Consider the following 14,584-nt stretch of genomic DNA (forward strand, 5'->3'; position numbering starts at 1 on the left):
ACCACTTCCAATCAAATTTGAATCTGCAAATGTTATCGTACTCGCAAGGTAAAAATGATTCTAAGCTAGTAACAGAATTTTTATCTCAATGGATAATTAATGTTTGAATCCTCTGTCTATCCCCTATATAGCAGGCTGTTTGAAAAAAACGAACAACAACAAAACACAGAACAAAACAACAACGAGAACATAAAAAAAAAACTAGCTGAAAGAAAAATTTATTTAGTAATTCCTATATTACCACACTCTCTGATAAAGTATTTTCCCTTCTTTTATGCTTATATAGCAGCAGATTTTTATTTATTTTTTTAATCTGTAGATTTTTCATTTAGATCCTTTAGAAAATAACTGATTCTCAATCCTAATCTGGAATAGTTCTAGTGTGTGTGTGTTATATTTTTCAGTTCTTGCTGTTGTTTAGAAGTGTGTTTGCAAATTTGAAAAGGGCATGGCATATAGTCATATTCAGGAAAATTTCTGTGCACTCAAAATGAATGCAAGTGTAACAAAGGAAACTAAACAGTAGTTCTCTTGTTCTCCAGGGTGCTTATTCTTTACTATTACAAAACTGACATTAAAATTTTCAATTCCTTTTTTTTTTCCCAGGAAAAAAAAAATACTTGAATTATGTCTATCTCACTCTTAATAGTTCATATTTGATCATTAATTTATTAACATAATTTTGAAGTCCAATGATTGCATGTCTGCTTACTAAAGAAGTTGGATCATTGACTGAGGATCCTTTTGTGCTAAACTGTTTTGTGTAAATTATACTACTTATTCTCAGGTGACTATAAGTTTGTTTTAGCATGCAATAAAAGCCTCTTCATTTCTGAAAATCTGCCTGAAAAAATACATTCAGATTACAATTTACTCTGAAGTATTTGTTTTATTTGAAACGTTCTTTTTTAAACTCCCTTATTGGAAATGGAAATAACTGAAAAATATTTATTTTTTCCCTCCCCTGTCTCATTGACTGCATAGTACATGAGTATTTTGTGCACTGAAGGCCACTCCTATTGTATCATAGAGTTATTCCATGCACCTGGAAGTCGATAGTCAAATTCTTGCTTCACTACTGCTGCTGTTCTTTCTTCTACCAAGTCAGTATATAATGACAACATTATGGCTTCTGGCACACAAAGCAGGATTTAAGTTATTAGAAATCAACTGACTTCATCTGAAATCTAACCTATCTCCCACTCTATTTTTGTACTCTTTGAATTTAGTTTGCTGTAATCCATCATCAGGGGTATTGCAGCAAATTATCTGCTAGGCACACATCCCATTGGTTATCACCTACTGTTTACTGATTAAAAAAGTATAAATATTTAACTGTATTTATACTTTTGGCCTGAGATATACTTTGTGATTAGGTGCTAAGTGGTTTTAATGTTAGTAAACTCGCGTGTATGTCCTGTTGTGTCAGGGCATTCACAAGACACATGCAGTACCAAGCAAGAAATGGACATCTGTCATTACACTAGCCTCATCACTTGTTCCTGCATTATTTTAGGATTGAGGGGCTGAGGATGAGTGGCAATTAGGAACACCAGCGAGATTATTTTTTGGTGCAGGGTTTAATATCTCAAATTGGGATGACCCACTTTCCTCTGCAGTCAAAGCCAGAAGAGAAATGGAAAGATGCATTGCTAAGCAGGCCTTTCTGTATCATACCATTCTGCATTTGAGATGGTACATAACCTGAAGGAAATCAACAAAGAGGTAGGAAAAAGCTGTTTTATATCAAACCTTTCTGACAGAAAAGAAAAAAAAAAAAAAAAGATAAATGATAAATGTAATTGAAATGTTGGTAGTTGAATGATATTAATCGTTGAGTTCTATATTGATGGTCATTACTATTAATTATGTTAATTAGACATGCTTTCAGTAAATATCTGAGGGTATGTCATTAAGTTTTGTGCTCTCCTTTTTTGTTTATAACACATATGCATAAAATATCTTTTTTGGAAGGCTGATAAGTATTTTTTTTTCAGAATTTTGTTAATTTGTGAAAGTTTCTCAGAGAAGGTGGTATTTTTCTTGGCAAATCTGGATTAGTTGATCAGACTAGAGGTGCCTGAAGACCCTTCTGGCTTGTATGTAGCCCTCGAAAGCACGACATCTGAAGATGATAACACTGCTCCTTCTGGAATTTGGTGGAGGATGGATGACTGGCATAAAATCGGTGGGTCTGCCTGAGTAGATATGAGAGTGAAACATAAATAATCTTAAAATTTGTAAGTCACAACAGAAGTTACAAAAACACAATCAAAGTGGCTATCTGGAGATTATTTTTTTTTTTTCCCTAATTCCATTAGAAAATTCTAAAGGTGAGTGACTACTTTTTTTTTTTTTAATGAACATAGTCCCTAGCTACAACAGGTTGATGGACAGTCTCTCACCTGTGCAGAAGTCAACTGACTTTAGGCAGGCTCTACACAGCCTTAGGAGATCTGATATACAGAATGTCCTGAAAAACTGAAGCTTAAATTGTATACCCTAAAATAAGCAAATAGTGTGACTCTCAAATTTATTTTATGGTTTTGTGCCTTTTTGATTTCTCACTATTTAACATTGTGCCTGAAAACAAATAGAAACAAGGCTAAATAAAAAGTATTTTTTAAAAATAAATTATGCTAGAACTGTCTTTCTCTTTGAGCTGCTAGTATTTACCACTGCAATCCAATTACTGCCACATTACAAATAGTGACAGCCAGAAGAAAAAAGCTGCTTGTCAAAATTGCCATTTCCATCCTTCTTTCTCAAGCAGGAGATCAGCTTAAGTTCCACGGAAGATAAGAAAACATACAATTTTCTCCTTTGTATTTTCTCTTTTTCTGTTTCTCTAATAAAGGGTTCAACCACACCTGAATTATCCCGCATTCAAAAGAAAGAATATATAGGTGTAACAGGAGAGTAGGTCTGTGTACCTCCAACCACTATGATCAAGCCTATCAACTACATTATAGAAGAGTTTACTTCTGCTGAATTGTTATGTTCTGGTTTTGGACAGATCTTTTCAACGCTGAAGACAACATCAAAAGATTTTAGGTTCTGACATTCATATCCAGGATATGTTTTTAGTCTTTCATCAGCCACTGAAACTGGATTAGCACCAGAAAATACCTAACAGTTAGTATCTGGCTAGAGGAGAAACTGAGGGACCTTTGGCTTAGCAAGAATCTATAAATGTGACTTAATTTCAAGATACCACACAATTAAAATGTAGCTCTTCAGCATTCTTTGGGACGAAAATAATGAATTGATGAAGAGCTGATGAAGAGTCTGATTGAAGATAATGTCAGAATCCAGAAACAAAATAATTAAGTTAATAGTTATAAAGGACAGGTTGGTAGAACCACTTTAGCAAGCTGAGATGGGTTTATACGAGCTTCACAACAGAAGGGAAACACTGCCCTTCAGTTTAATTTTACCCACTCCGTTAATACCTTCTAAATTGAAGCAAGTATGATATTCAGAAATTAGTTTTTAAATTCATCTGTTTCTTTACAGAGACAGAGAATAAAATGTTTACTTGTTTGCAGTTCAGTACTGATGATCCCAAGTTAGGCCTCTTCTTAGTCACTGAAATGTATCAAGCTGTTTTCCAGAAACGCACATAATCTGGAAGCGAAAGTGACAAAACTATGTTACTGAAATTGCCTTGATTCAAACGCTGCAAAGTCTGTTTGTTTTCTTGAAGAAGTCACACCTGGATGGTGGAATTTTAACTGCTGAATTTTCCTAATCTCATCATCAGTATCAGATGGTGCATTTAGTTATAAAATATAGCTCAGTATTCCTGGAAAACTGGGAAGATCCAGCGCTGCAGCTGAAGCCCTGAAACATGTCCAGCTCATGAAATGAACTAGTGTGTTTAAAAGTTGCCATTGTTTAAAAAGTGAAATCCTTAAACTTCTTGAAACATTACTTTAAAATAATGTAGCTGCATGTAGTAAATGGATGCAAAACTGCGACATTTTTGAACTCGCAAAGCATGAAAATACGTCAATTTTGTACAGAATCGCCTTTTATTAAAGGCTGCAAGAGCACGGCAAAATTAACAAATTTCACAAGTTCAATAATTTATTTAAAATATATTTGGAATGATTCTTTTAGCCATTTACATTGTACTTCATAATAGCATCACACCAGAACATTACAGATTCTATCAGATAAAAAAGGAAAACAGTTATGTTCAAAATTGGAACATGATGTAAGTTTACAGTTATTTTATGATTCACTGCAATGTTATTATTAATCCATATGTTAAGACAAATCAAATAATCTAAACTTTAGTGATTGTTATGGAATTTAATTTGTAAAATCATTTTGTCCATTGCAATACATTATGTCCAGCACTATAATTTTTTCTTGTACTAAAATTTTCCTATTAAACTATTCAAAAATCATATTTACAGAAATATTTACCAATAAAGAGAATAAATTAAAAATACATATGGAAGGAGAAATTTTAGCTGTTGAAGCTTATGTTCTTTCTGTAGATCAGAACCTATAATTTAGCATTTTTACATTGGACCTCTTTGTTCTCAATTGCAGTAATTAATGTCACGCTTTTCAAAACATAAGAAGAAAGAAAATCTGGTATGATTTGAGACTGCATTTTAAAACATTGTTTTATATAGCTAAAACCAAAGAATAGCCTATTAGAAATATAAAACCATCAGAACCATGAAAGTCTAACAGTATTAGACTTAATAGATTTTATTATTCAATCAAAATTGGTCATATAGCTAACAGATGACTGGAGATATTGTTATAAGTCTTGATTCTCGGCATCTGTCATTTTATGCAAGTCACTTCAGAGTTGCAAACTTATATGATGTATGCTTTAGACTTATGGTGGAGTTGTTTTGCATCTCATTCAGTTTGTAAAATGATTGTCCGTACCAGTTTCCTACAGACTATACGAGATTGCAAGGCCCAATTCTCAGCTAAAGAAAGGTCCAGTGAACTCCTGATTTATCCCAGCTGTAGATCTGAATCTGTTGACATGCTGAATTATTGCCGATCCCAATGCAAGCTCCTATGTGTAGACTGTATGTCTTACAGAATACGAGCCTGTGTAGCTCCTGAGTCATATGTATTTAGTTAACTGGCAAAACAAATGTTTACTTCTGTCAGTTCTGCTGAGCCAGTAACTGTGATCATTATTAAACTGCAGAAAATAAAAGAAGCTATGTTTTAGTGTGCTTATCCATTTACAGAAAAAAAAAAAAAAAAAGACCCTGATTTTAGGATCTGCGTTGCTGTTGATGGTTAATGACAAGCGACAGTCAAAGCTGAAAGAACAAGCGTGATACCCAACGGAGTATGATGAACTGGCAAATCTAAAATTCTCTCCTGCTGTCAGATATCATACTTCTATTTGGACCACATTTGTGTGTATTGCAAAATTAACTAAAATACCAAATCCTACAGATCTAATAACACACTTTAATAAAAACAGCTTGTATCTGGGTACTTGACAATTGTGCGCATATTAAAATAAAGGCAATGTATTTATCCTACTGACTTAACGTTTAAACTTGCAAACATCCCATAGGCCAAGGAAAACAAAACAAAACAAAACAAAAAAAACACTAATAAATACGCTGAAAAGCGCCATACCTCAGTCTGAAATCCTGACCCTTTCTCCAACTTAAGTACACCGAGTCCAAACAGACCGGGAGTGCCAAGCTGCAGGGGCCCCGCTGCGGGGAAACCTGCGGGGAAACCTTCAGCCGGGGAGGGACGGGGCGACCCTTTGAAGGGGCGGCTGCCGGGGGAATCGGGGTGTTTGTGCCTGGGGCTGTGAAGTCGCTTCTCTGAGCGTTTTGTCTGGGTGCGGGTGACCACCGCTCGGGCTCGTTTCGGTGGGGGGTGACGGTGGGAATCCGGCTGAGGCACCGAGCGAGCGCCCCGCGGCTCCCCCCTCCTCTACAAATCCCGTCACACTCGTGAGAGGGCTGCTTCAAACTCATATTTATTTATTTATTTATTTATTTATTTATTTATTTTGCTCTTTGCGGCGGCCGGCGCCGCCCCCCCCCCCCCCGTTTCGGGCACTCTCTGTGTGTGGAGGCTGCGAAGGGGTCGCCACGGCAACGCGCGGCCGCCGGTTTAACGGCGGCGGGGCGGGCCGGGCCGTTGGGAAGTGCGTCACGGCGGGCGCGCGCCTGCGCCGGGGCGGCGGATTCGAACCGGGGCCGGTGCGGGCGGGATGAGGCGCGGCGCGCCCCGCGGCACCCTGCGCGGCCTCCTCCGGAGCCACAAGCCCCAGCTGCGCCTGGCCGCCGGCGGGGACCTGCTGGTGAGGGCGGAAAGAGGCCTGAGGGGCTCGGAAGTGGCCCGGCGGCAGCAAGGGAGCAAGGAGGGGGGGGGTTGGGGGGGAGGCAGTATCCGCGCGTAATTTATTTGTTTATTTTAAGTTGGCTTAACTGGCGCGGCTGTAATGTGGTTTGAGACCCACTCAAAGCTTAATCATGCAGTAGGAGCTAATCAAACTTGTGCAGTCATTAATAGTTTTTTATAGTTGTTAGTGACACTTGGTCTGTGTTTCCACGGTCATATTAATTTGGCTTCAAGGAAGCATGGCTGTCTGAAAAGAGGTAAGTGGGACATCCCTCTAAACCTTGGCCATCAGTCCCTATCGCTGCCTCATCCTGGCACTAGCATTTTGTGGGCTGCAAAGGCCATCAGCAAATTGAATTGATCAAAACTAACAAGCAATATCAATCTTGTCTGGCTTAAAATATGGTTATGCAAGTACTCATCCCAGTACAAAGGATGAGATCAAAACAAATGTTAACAGTCCGGTGGAAGCTTAGAATACCTCTTCTGGTGATGTGAAATTAAATGGCCTTTAAATGTTAAGATGCTTGGTTACTTTTTGTTTTACCTTTTTTCTGAACAGGAATGTTCAGGGGTGCTGATTGTGCAAGATCTTCAACCAGGCATATAGCTAGCAGCTCTTTCATTCTCTGTTTCTGTGAATAAATAAGCAAAACTCTATCTGCGTTTATCTTTTTTTTTTTTTTTTTTTTTCCTGGGGAAAAAAAAGTTCAGCTGATGTAGTTAAAGCAACAAGTTATGAGAGTTTTTTCCAGCCTTTCTCCAGCAAAGCTTTAGCTTCTCTCCTACACATTCCCTACAAATTTTGTAAGAGTGATTCATCTGCATGCTTTGGAAATTTATATACTAGTTCTTTTAACCATATACACCGTATACATTTTGAACAGGCTGTTTGTCTTCTGCAGGGAAATGAGAGAGTCAGCTATTTCATTTTCAGGGGTATTTTCCTGAATGGTTAAGGCTTTCTTTGAATGCATTGTAGTACTAAGTCCAGCAAGGAGGTGGTATACCTGCCTGTTTTGTGATATAATCTGGTTATTTACTTTTTTTCTTGGCTCTTCAGTAAAAAAAATGTCATCTTCAATGATTGTTCGTAAGAAGTTTGAAAGATCAGTCATAAAAATACAAACATTTTTGTTAAATATTTGAATTGAATCTCTTCTTTCCCCTTTCAGGTTCTCTTCTTCAAGTCTCTTTCTGCGCTTTGAAGCTTTGCCAGAACCTATTTTCTAAGTGTTAACATCCTTCTCTATACACAGTGTAGCTTATAAATTTCCCAAGAAGCTGTTTTATAGAAGGAATGTGACAATATTTTTAAGTGAAGAGAAAAGACTAGTGCTGTCGTTTGTTCAATTTGCCTAGAAATCAATAATTTACCTCCTTGAAAATAGGTGAAGGACTTCAGTGATGAGGTTGAGATGTAAGAGCAGTGTGAACTGTGTTCTAGCTTGGAATTACAGAAGGAAAGCACTCAGCTGCTTTTTTATGCTAGAAGTGCAGGTTTGTTTTTATATTACAGAATGGGCTTGAAGTATGAATGAGCACTTCTGTTTTTATTATGGGCATAGAATCTAATGAGTAGACGTAGATATCTAATTGAAGGCAAGTTATTTATCTAATAAATTGTTAATGTGGCAGCAAAGCAAAATGAGGGAGCTTGCCACTATCGTTCATTAGTTCTGCCCAACAGATGTGTGGAAGTTGGTCAGCAAGCAGTGTTACGTGTTTTTCTTTTATTCTTAATAGTTTCCAACCTTTCTGTTATGGAAAATAAGTATACTGTTGTGTAAGATCTTTTTTCTTGTAAGTAGTTCAAAACTATTGAAGTCATATGCTGAGGGACAATAATCTGATCCGTAGTGAAGCAATGGCTTTAAACAGGTGTGGCATCACATAAGTACTTGTCAGTAGCTGTCACATGGATGGTAGTCCACTATTACACCTTTCATTAGCCTTTCTCTATTTCCTTAAATGGAAGCTATATAAATATCGAATAATCTGAAATATTTATTAACGTGCTCTGTTGTGGAATGCTCTGACTTTACTCATCTGACTGTTTCTTTTAAGTTGATAGGAGTTTGGGGAACACAGAGTAATTCCCTTTGAAAGTAGGAAAACATAGGTGCAATGAGTCTAAGAAGATGCATTTTTTTAAAGGCAGTTTTAAAATTTGCAATTTTGTATTTAGGTGTCTCAGCAAGAGGACATGAAACTATGGCAAGTTTTTGTTCCCCATTGCTCTCCTTCTCCAGGTTGTTCCCAGAAATCTAACCTTTTATGTTTGTAAGTCTAATAATGAGAAGTATAGTGTTTAACACTATCTCAGTGCCACTACAGATTTTCTTCAGAGATAACTTCCTCATGCAGAAATTAATAGGTTAAAATTTGTTTTGATATTTTGCTAAGTAAACCTGCAGTAGCATCTGCTTTTTGTGTAGTAGGTGCTTCCAAATACAATAATATAGTTGTATGTATTGCACAGTGACATTCCTTTACTTCAGCAGTTTTAAAAGGAATTGAGTTTTGTCATATGAACATTAAAATGCCTGCAGATTGCTTCTGCTGTAAGCGCCCTGCCAAGCTGTTTCCCATAAATTCTAAATTGTAACTTTCCTTGTTAGCTGATCTATAGTCTAGAAAGATACGATGGCAAAACAAATACATCACCTAATTCATATAAATAAAATTTTCATGTTTCAATAATATTCTTGAGCTCTTGATTGAAGAAGTATTTAATATGCTTCACATAGCAAAGTTAATATTGTTTGAAGGCTTAATTTACAAAATGTGCAGTTTCCAATGTTCAGGCTGAACTATTAAAATACTTGACATAATGGCTGTATAACGCTAGGGATTTGCACTGTAGATTCGTTACTACACGGGGGTGTTTTTGATGGCAGTTTTTGGTACAAGTTGTAACGGTTTTTTGGCTGTTGAAATTCTTGCCGCTCCTGTATTGAACATAGCAGGATCTTGTATTGAACCAACATATTGACCTACCAGCTCTTTTCATGTAGGAAGGTTAAGTAAGTGATGAGCTGGGAAAAAAAAGAAAGGAAGCTCCTGACAGTGGGGAGTTACTTGTGCTGGAGAAATTAATGTCAATGCTCCTTTGCCCTGGAAAAGGGCAGGAGTCCTTGAACTTGTCTATGGCCCATTTGGTGATATGGCAGGGATGAATTTGCTGTTCGTTAACAGTCTGACTGTTCTAGTCACTGAAAGCTGATTGTATCTGCTAGTAAGCAAGATGTTTTCTCATTCTCTGCTTGATACTTCTGTTTAGCAAGCTTTTTTTTTTTTTCTTTTGTAATAAAATATAATGTAAACCAAATTTTTTATTTCTGTAAGATGTCTGTATGATCACTTCTACAGCACTCTTACAATTTAAATATAATAATCTTAAGTATTTACAAGAGTCTTGCAGTACAGAATGTCATGGGCATCTATTAGGATTTGACCCAAGTGATACTCTGTCTTCCTAGGAACACCCTTCATGATTTTGGAAGCAGTCTAATATAGGAATCCTCTGTCTCAAATAATGAATCTCTAACAAAACAGTGCATGAGAAGTCTGAATTCTCCCTGATTTTATTTCTCTTCTTTTAAAGGTACATTTGAACTTCTTAATGTTTCTCCATCGGCTAGCAGAAGAAGCCAGGACAAATGCTTTTGAGAACAAAAGTAAAACAATTAAACCTGAGCATACTATAGCTGCAGCAAAGGTAATAAAGCATTTGTAGTATTTTTCTCTTCTGTTCAATGCAAAATGTATTATGAGAGCATATATAAAAGTTTTCTGTCATAGTATGATTTCATACTAGTTGGTAACTAGATAGTTAATGTTTTCACTTACAGTCTAAAACTTGCAAAAATGGTACCAAGGCATCAAATTAATTTGCTCTGCCCTGTTAAATATAGTTCTATTTTTACTTGGCTATTCCATGTTTAAATTCATAGTTCAATACGTGGGTTTGTCTATGCAGAGGTCTACCAACACACATCTGTGGGCTGAAAACTGTGGCTGTGACTAGCATGGCACTGGCAACGAGTTAAGTACTCTGTGCTATAGGACTGTGTGGTCCTATAGCTCCCTGCTGCTTTGGTGAGCATGTCTGACTTCAATGGGTAGTAGGAGTTTACATTTGCCTATGAACACCTGTGACTAGCAAAACTAAAATTTGTTTTGCCATTCAGTGTCATGGCTTTGGGATGGGTAAAAGAAGTCTGGACTCTGGCAGGCAGGGAATAGGAATAAGTTCCAAAATTGGAGGATTCTTACTTCAGATGATATCCTGTCAAGGAAGCAGGCTATCTTAACTGCAGTAACATAAAAGAAGCTTTATGGAGCAAGTGAGGAATAGTTCATATATTTGCACCTTCAGTTCTTACCTTAGTCTGATAACACTCATAAGCAGATTCTTGCAGCTCATTTCACTTGGTGGGATATGACAGCTTTACCTCTGTTTCATGAGGGAGCTTGATCTCTCTAATGTGCAGGTTTATCTGTTCAACCACCCACTACTGCTGTGTGAATTGGAAGAGTAAAACACAGTGGTATCTGATTTTTTGGTCCTGTGGCTTCTGTTTATCTTCAGTCTTTTTTTTTTCCTCTGGCAAAATGTTTAGTTTGATAGCTTCTATTACTATAGTAACAGAGATATATACAGGATGCGTAGGGTAGCCAAGTTAATGTTACAGTTGGAATCTTATACATTTGTAATTTCTTTTTAACTGTAATCTTAACGTTATTTGAACATTTTTGTGTTCCATTTGTTTTTTCTTAAGATGAGAAGAAATGAAAAACTGTCTTTATTTTAATAATGTTAACACTTAAATGGTCCCACTTGAGCTTTGAATTTCATTTTTCAACTTAATCTCCAAACCAAAAAATGTCCTTCCAAGGGTCTGGGCACTCTTGATATAGAAAGAAGCAAGGCATTGCAAACAAAAGCTGAGCATAGCAGCTGTGTAATTGCAAGTCTTAGTTATTTCTCTTTGTCTACATCTAATGGAATAAGAGCTTCAAGGAGTCTGCTGAGGGCCTGAGAGAGCTATTGCCATTTCTCGACAGTCAATTTAAAAAAAAAAAAAAGTTTTATTTTACTAAGTTCTTGGTTATGAGCGTTCTTTTAATATTTTCTGGTACAGCATACTTCTGTATGCCTTTGCTTTATTCCTGTCCTTTTCCTTTGACTACTACCGTTGGTCATTCTACTGTTGGAAACAGATTGTTTGGCACAATGAGTAGTTGGTCTGAGTATCCTAGTGTTTTGGAACTTTGTAGTGCTGCCTGGATTGTAATACCTAATACAGTATATAAGCAGTGATAAATATACTTTTTTTTTTTTTTTTTTTTTTTTTTTTGCAGGTTATTTTAAAGAGAAGCAGAGGCTAGAAAACAGAGCAATGGAATTTCAAAGCAAGTTTCTCTGTGTTTTCTTACTGACTGTTGAGATCCTGTGAGTCAGCTTTGCGCTTCTGGAAGTACTTCGTTTTACTGATGTCTGTCTCCTGACTCTGAATATCTTGCTGCTGCTTTTTTTTCTTTTAAAAAAATAATTATTATATGCACACACAATGTAATACGTTCACTCACTTCATGCATAATTTTAAAACGTCACCTATAAATGATAGTAAATGGTCATTTAAGACCTTTTTTGTAGCTTATTTCCTCCATAAGAATGGAAGAATGACCATACCATACTCACTCTTCAGGTACGGTGTGTAACTTTTAATCATAAGTGTAAAACTTTGTAATGAGAGCAGTAATAAAAATGCAAGTTTCACTAAGTCCATTATAGGTTATGCAATTCAGAGCAGATTTTACTAGCTAAACAAACTCTTGGCTTTCAAAATAACTGCTCTAGAAGCTAGTAAAGTACCTTGGCTTTGTTTTATTTATAAATGTCTTAATATTTTTAAATGACTGAATTGTAGGCTAATGCTTCTGGGTTCTGCAGGAAGACTACACTTTGTATTTAGAAATCGTGCTTTGAAATGTTAAACCTGGTCTATTTTTTTAATGTGCTACATGAGACAAGTTGGGCTCTGATACGGTTGCTGTGGACAGATGCATGTTGGGGGGGGGGTAAGGGAAGTATCAGGCAGAACTAATGTTCTTGAAGTTAGACCCTGTACAAACAGTGAAGATAAGTTGACATGAATGCTGAACTACCACCTTCCCACTTTTAAATGTCATCCTAACTTGTCAGAAGTCTGGAAGTGTGCATTATATAAAAATATATATTTTAATTAAAATCCATATGCTATTCTTGATTTGATATTTTAAAGCAGTTTCTGAACACTTTGCTTAGTTAATCTTTTTTGTAAAGATAGTTGAATCTTGCTGTTTGAGCTGATAATACTGTTTTGTAGATAATATGCACAGTGAGCTATTCTCTAAATAAAGATTTTTTTGCAATGTTATGCGAGTAGTTTGTTTTACACATTACAGAGTATATTCCACAAACTTAGCAAAAAAAAATGTATTTCATAAGTTTGGTTTTTTTTTATAGTCTAAAGAATTTGTAACAATGCCAGAACTTCAAATTTTGTATCACGTCCGTGCCCTTCTTAAAATCTTGTACAACCCAAGAAAAGTCCTTTTACGGTATGCAGAAAGGAAGGATGTGTATTCTGCGTTACTTAACTCATACAGCTTAGTTCAGTCTGCTTCTTATGAAGGTTGACGATTCCTTTTTCTGCCTTTTCTTCTCTTACTCCCCTGGAATCAACAAAGAAAGCTGAAAACATACATGTATAGAGGATGTTTTGACTTAATGATCTGAAGTACGTTCTCAGGAATGAGAGATCTGATTAAGTATTTATATTTTACTTTTTAATTACTCTCCGCAACTTAAGTTTTTTGAAACACTAGATTTTCTTAGAGCTGTTTTCAGTTATTTTGTTCCCTGAAGTATTCTCTTACAACAGTCTTATATAACCACATACCTTTCCTCATTGGACAGATGTCTGAGTGCTGTCTTGCTTCTTTTGGAACTTGTTTTGATTTGACTTTAACTTCTTCTTTGATTTGCATAGGAGAAAGATCCACTCAGGCTTAGTCTAATGTTCTCATTCTTGAGTAATAGATGGATGATAATCTGCAACTGGGGAAGGGAGACAAGGCCTAAAACTAGCCATCCATATGTGTTTTCTTTAAATATTTCTTTTTTTTCTCTGTTCATGGCTACAATTCTTTTTGTTGTGGGAGTGGGATGCTTTTCTACAAGCCCTGAGAAATTTGGGTCAAAACTAGATTGGTAGTACTCTGAAGCAGGCAGGTATTCAGTAGACATATACCTCAGCAGGTGTTCATGTTTATCTCTTAAATTCTCACTGAAAATTACGGCGGTTGATGTGTATATTTCTGACTGCTTAATCAGAAGACTATTATGTCTTCCTAGTAAGTTCTTCAATATTCCCTATAAGGCTAATTGTATTCGTATTTGGCAGCATTTCTCTACACCTTCATGTGTTTCCCTCATTTTAGAATAAAATCTCCTTACAGCAGTGTTTGAATACCCCCAGACACTTCCAATTACTATAACCTTGGGGGATATAGTTAAGTATTATCTTTTGTGTCAGCGGATCTCAGGTGGTTAATTACAAAGCATTAAAACATAGTTTTAGAAACTGTCTTTTTCAACTGGATTTGTGGTAGAAGGTCTAATGACACTGGGCTCTGCATGTACTTGTTTGAGTTCCTGTGAGGTTTCTCTGCCATTGGGAGGAAAAAGCGAAGAGCTATGTAGATACATTATTAGGATTTCTTCTACTCAATAGTTTTCAGTAGTGATGAAATTTCCTTGAGAAATTCAGTGTTTGAGACTTCACTATTTGAATTTTCTGTGGTTTCAAAGGTAGGATTCAAGGTATTTTGGGAAGGAGATAAATGACAGACACTCACACCATTACTATGACAGTTGACAGAGGGAAAAGATAAAATGAAGCAAGGGAGAAATGTGGCAGAAGTTCTGGTGGCTTGCGTGTTTTATTTCATGTTACAAACCAGTTAACATAGCCCCCTTAGCCAGTGGGCTTATTCACAAGTGAATGAGGCAGTACCACAGCATGTAAGTCGCCTGATTATTACGTTTAAAACTACAGAATATAAAAGTATGAGTATCATGAATGGTATATCAACAAAGGTTAGATCTGTAGAGAGATCATAAAATCATTATGGTTGGAAAAGACCTCAGAGGTCATCTGGTCCAACCATCCCCCTA

At 36.5% G+C, this 14,584-nt stretch overlaps 1 protein-coding gene and 1 long non-coding RNA gene across 2 annotated transcripts; one reads left to right on the forward strand and one right to left on the reverse strand.

The window, feature by feature from the left end:
* Positions 1–1,255: 1,255 nt before the first annotated feature.
* LOC309875876 lies at positions 1,256–5,875 on the reverse strand. Its single transcript, XR_014317082.1, has 3 exons — positions 5,635–5,875; positions 3,539–3,627; positions 1,256–2,198 (listed from the first exon to the last, which is right to left on the reverse strand). It is a non-coding gene; the product is annotated as an uncharacterized lncRNA (long non-coding RNA).
* Positions 5,876–6,198: 323 nt separating this feature from the next.
* On the forward strand, positions 6,199–12,780 carry CENPW (centromere protein W). Its single transcript, XM_082755716.1, has 3 exons — positions 6,199–6,316; positions 9,965–10,078; positions 11,725–12,780. The coding sequence occupies exons 1-3, from the start codon at positions 6,227–6,229 to the stop codon at positions 11,749–11,751; spliced, it is 231 nt and encodes a 76-aa protein (XP_082611842.1). The 5' UTR covers positions 6,199–6,226; the 3' UTR covers positions 11,752–12,780.
* The last annotated feature ends 1,804 nt before the right edge of the window (positions 12,781–14,584 follow it).

The sequence above is a fragment of the Aythya marila genome, assembly GCF_965140915.1.
Source record: "Aythya marila genome assembly, chromosome: 3".
Lineage (NCBI taxonomy): Eukaryota > Metazoa > Chordata > Aves > Anseriformes > Anatidae > Aythya > Aythya marila.

What these genes read in the sequence shown, in the direction of transcription:
- CENPW (XM_082755716.1), top strand. Translation starts at nt 6,227, where the DNA reads ATGAGGCGCGGCGCGCCCCGCGGCACCCTGCGCGGCCTCCTCCGGAGC. An exon ending in CCGCCGGCGGGGACCTGCTG is followed by an intron (nt 6,317 to 9,964) that starts GTGAGGGCGGAA and finishes CTTCTTTTAAAG; the next exon opens with GTACATTTGAACTTCTTAAT. An exon ending in ATACTATAGCTGCAGCAAAG is followed by an intron (nt 10,079 to 11,724) that starts GTAATAAAGCAT and finishes TTTTTTTTGCAG; the next exon opens with GTTATTTTAAAGAGAAGCAG.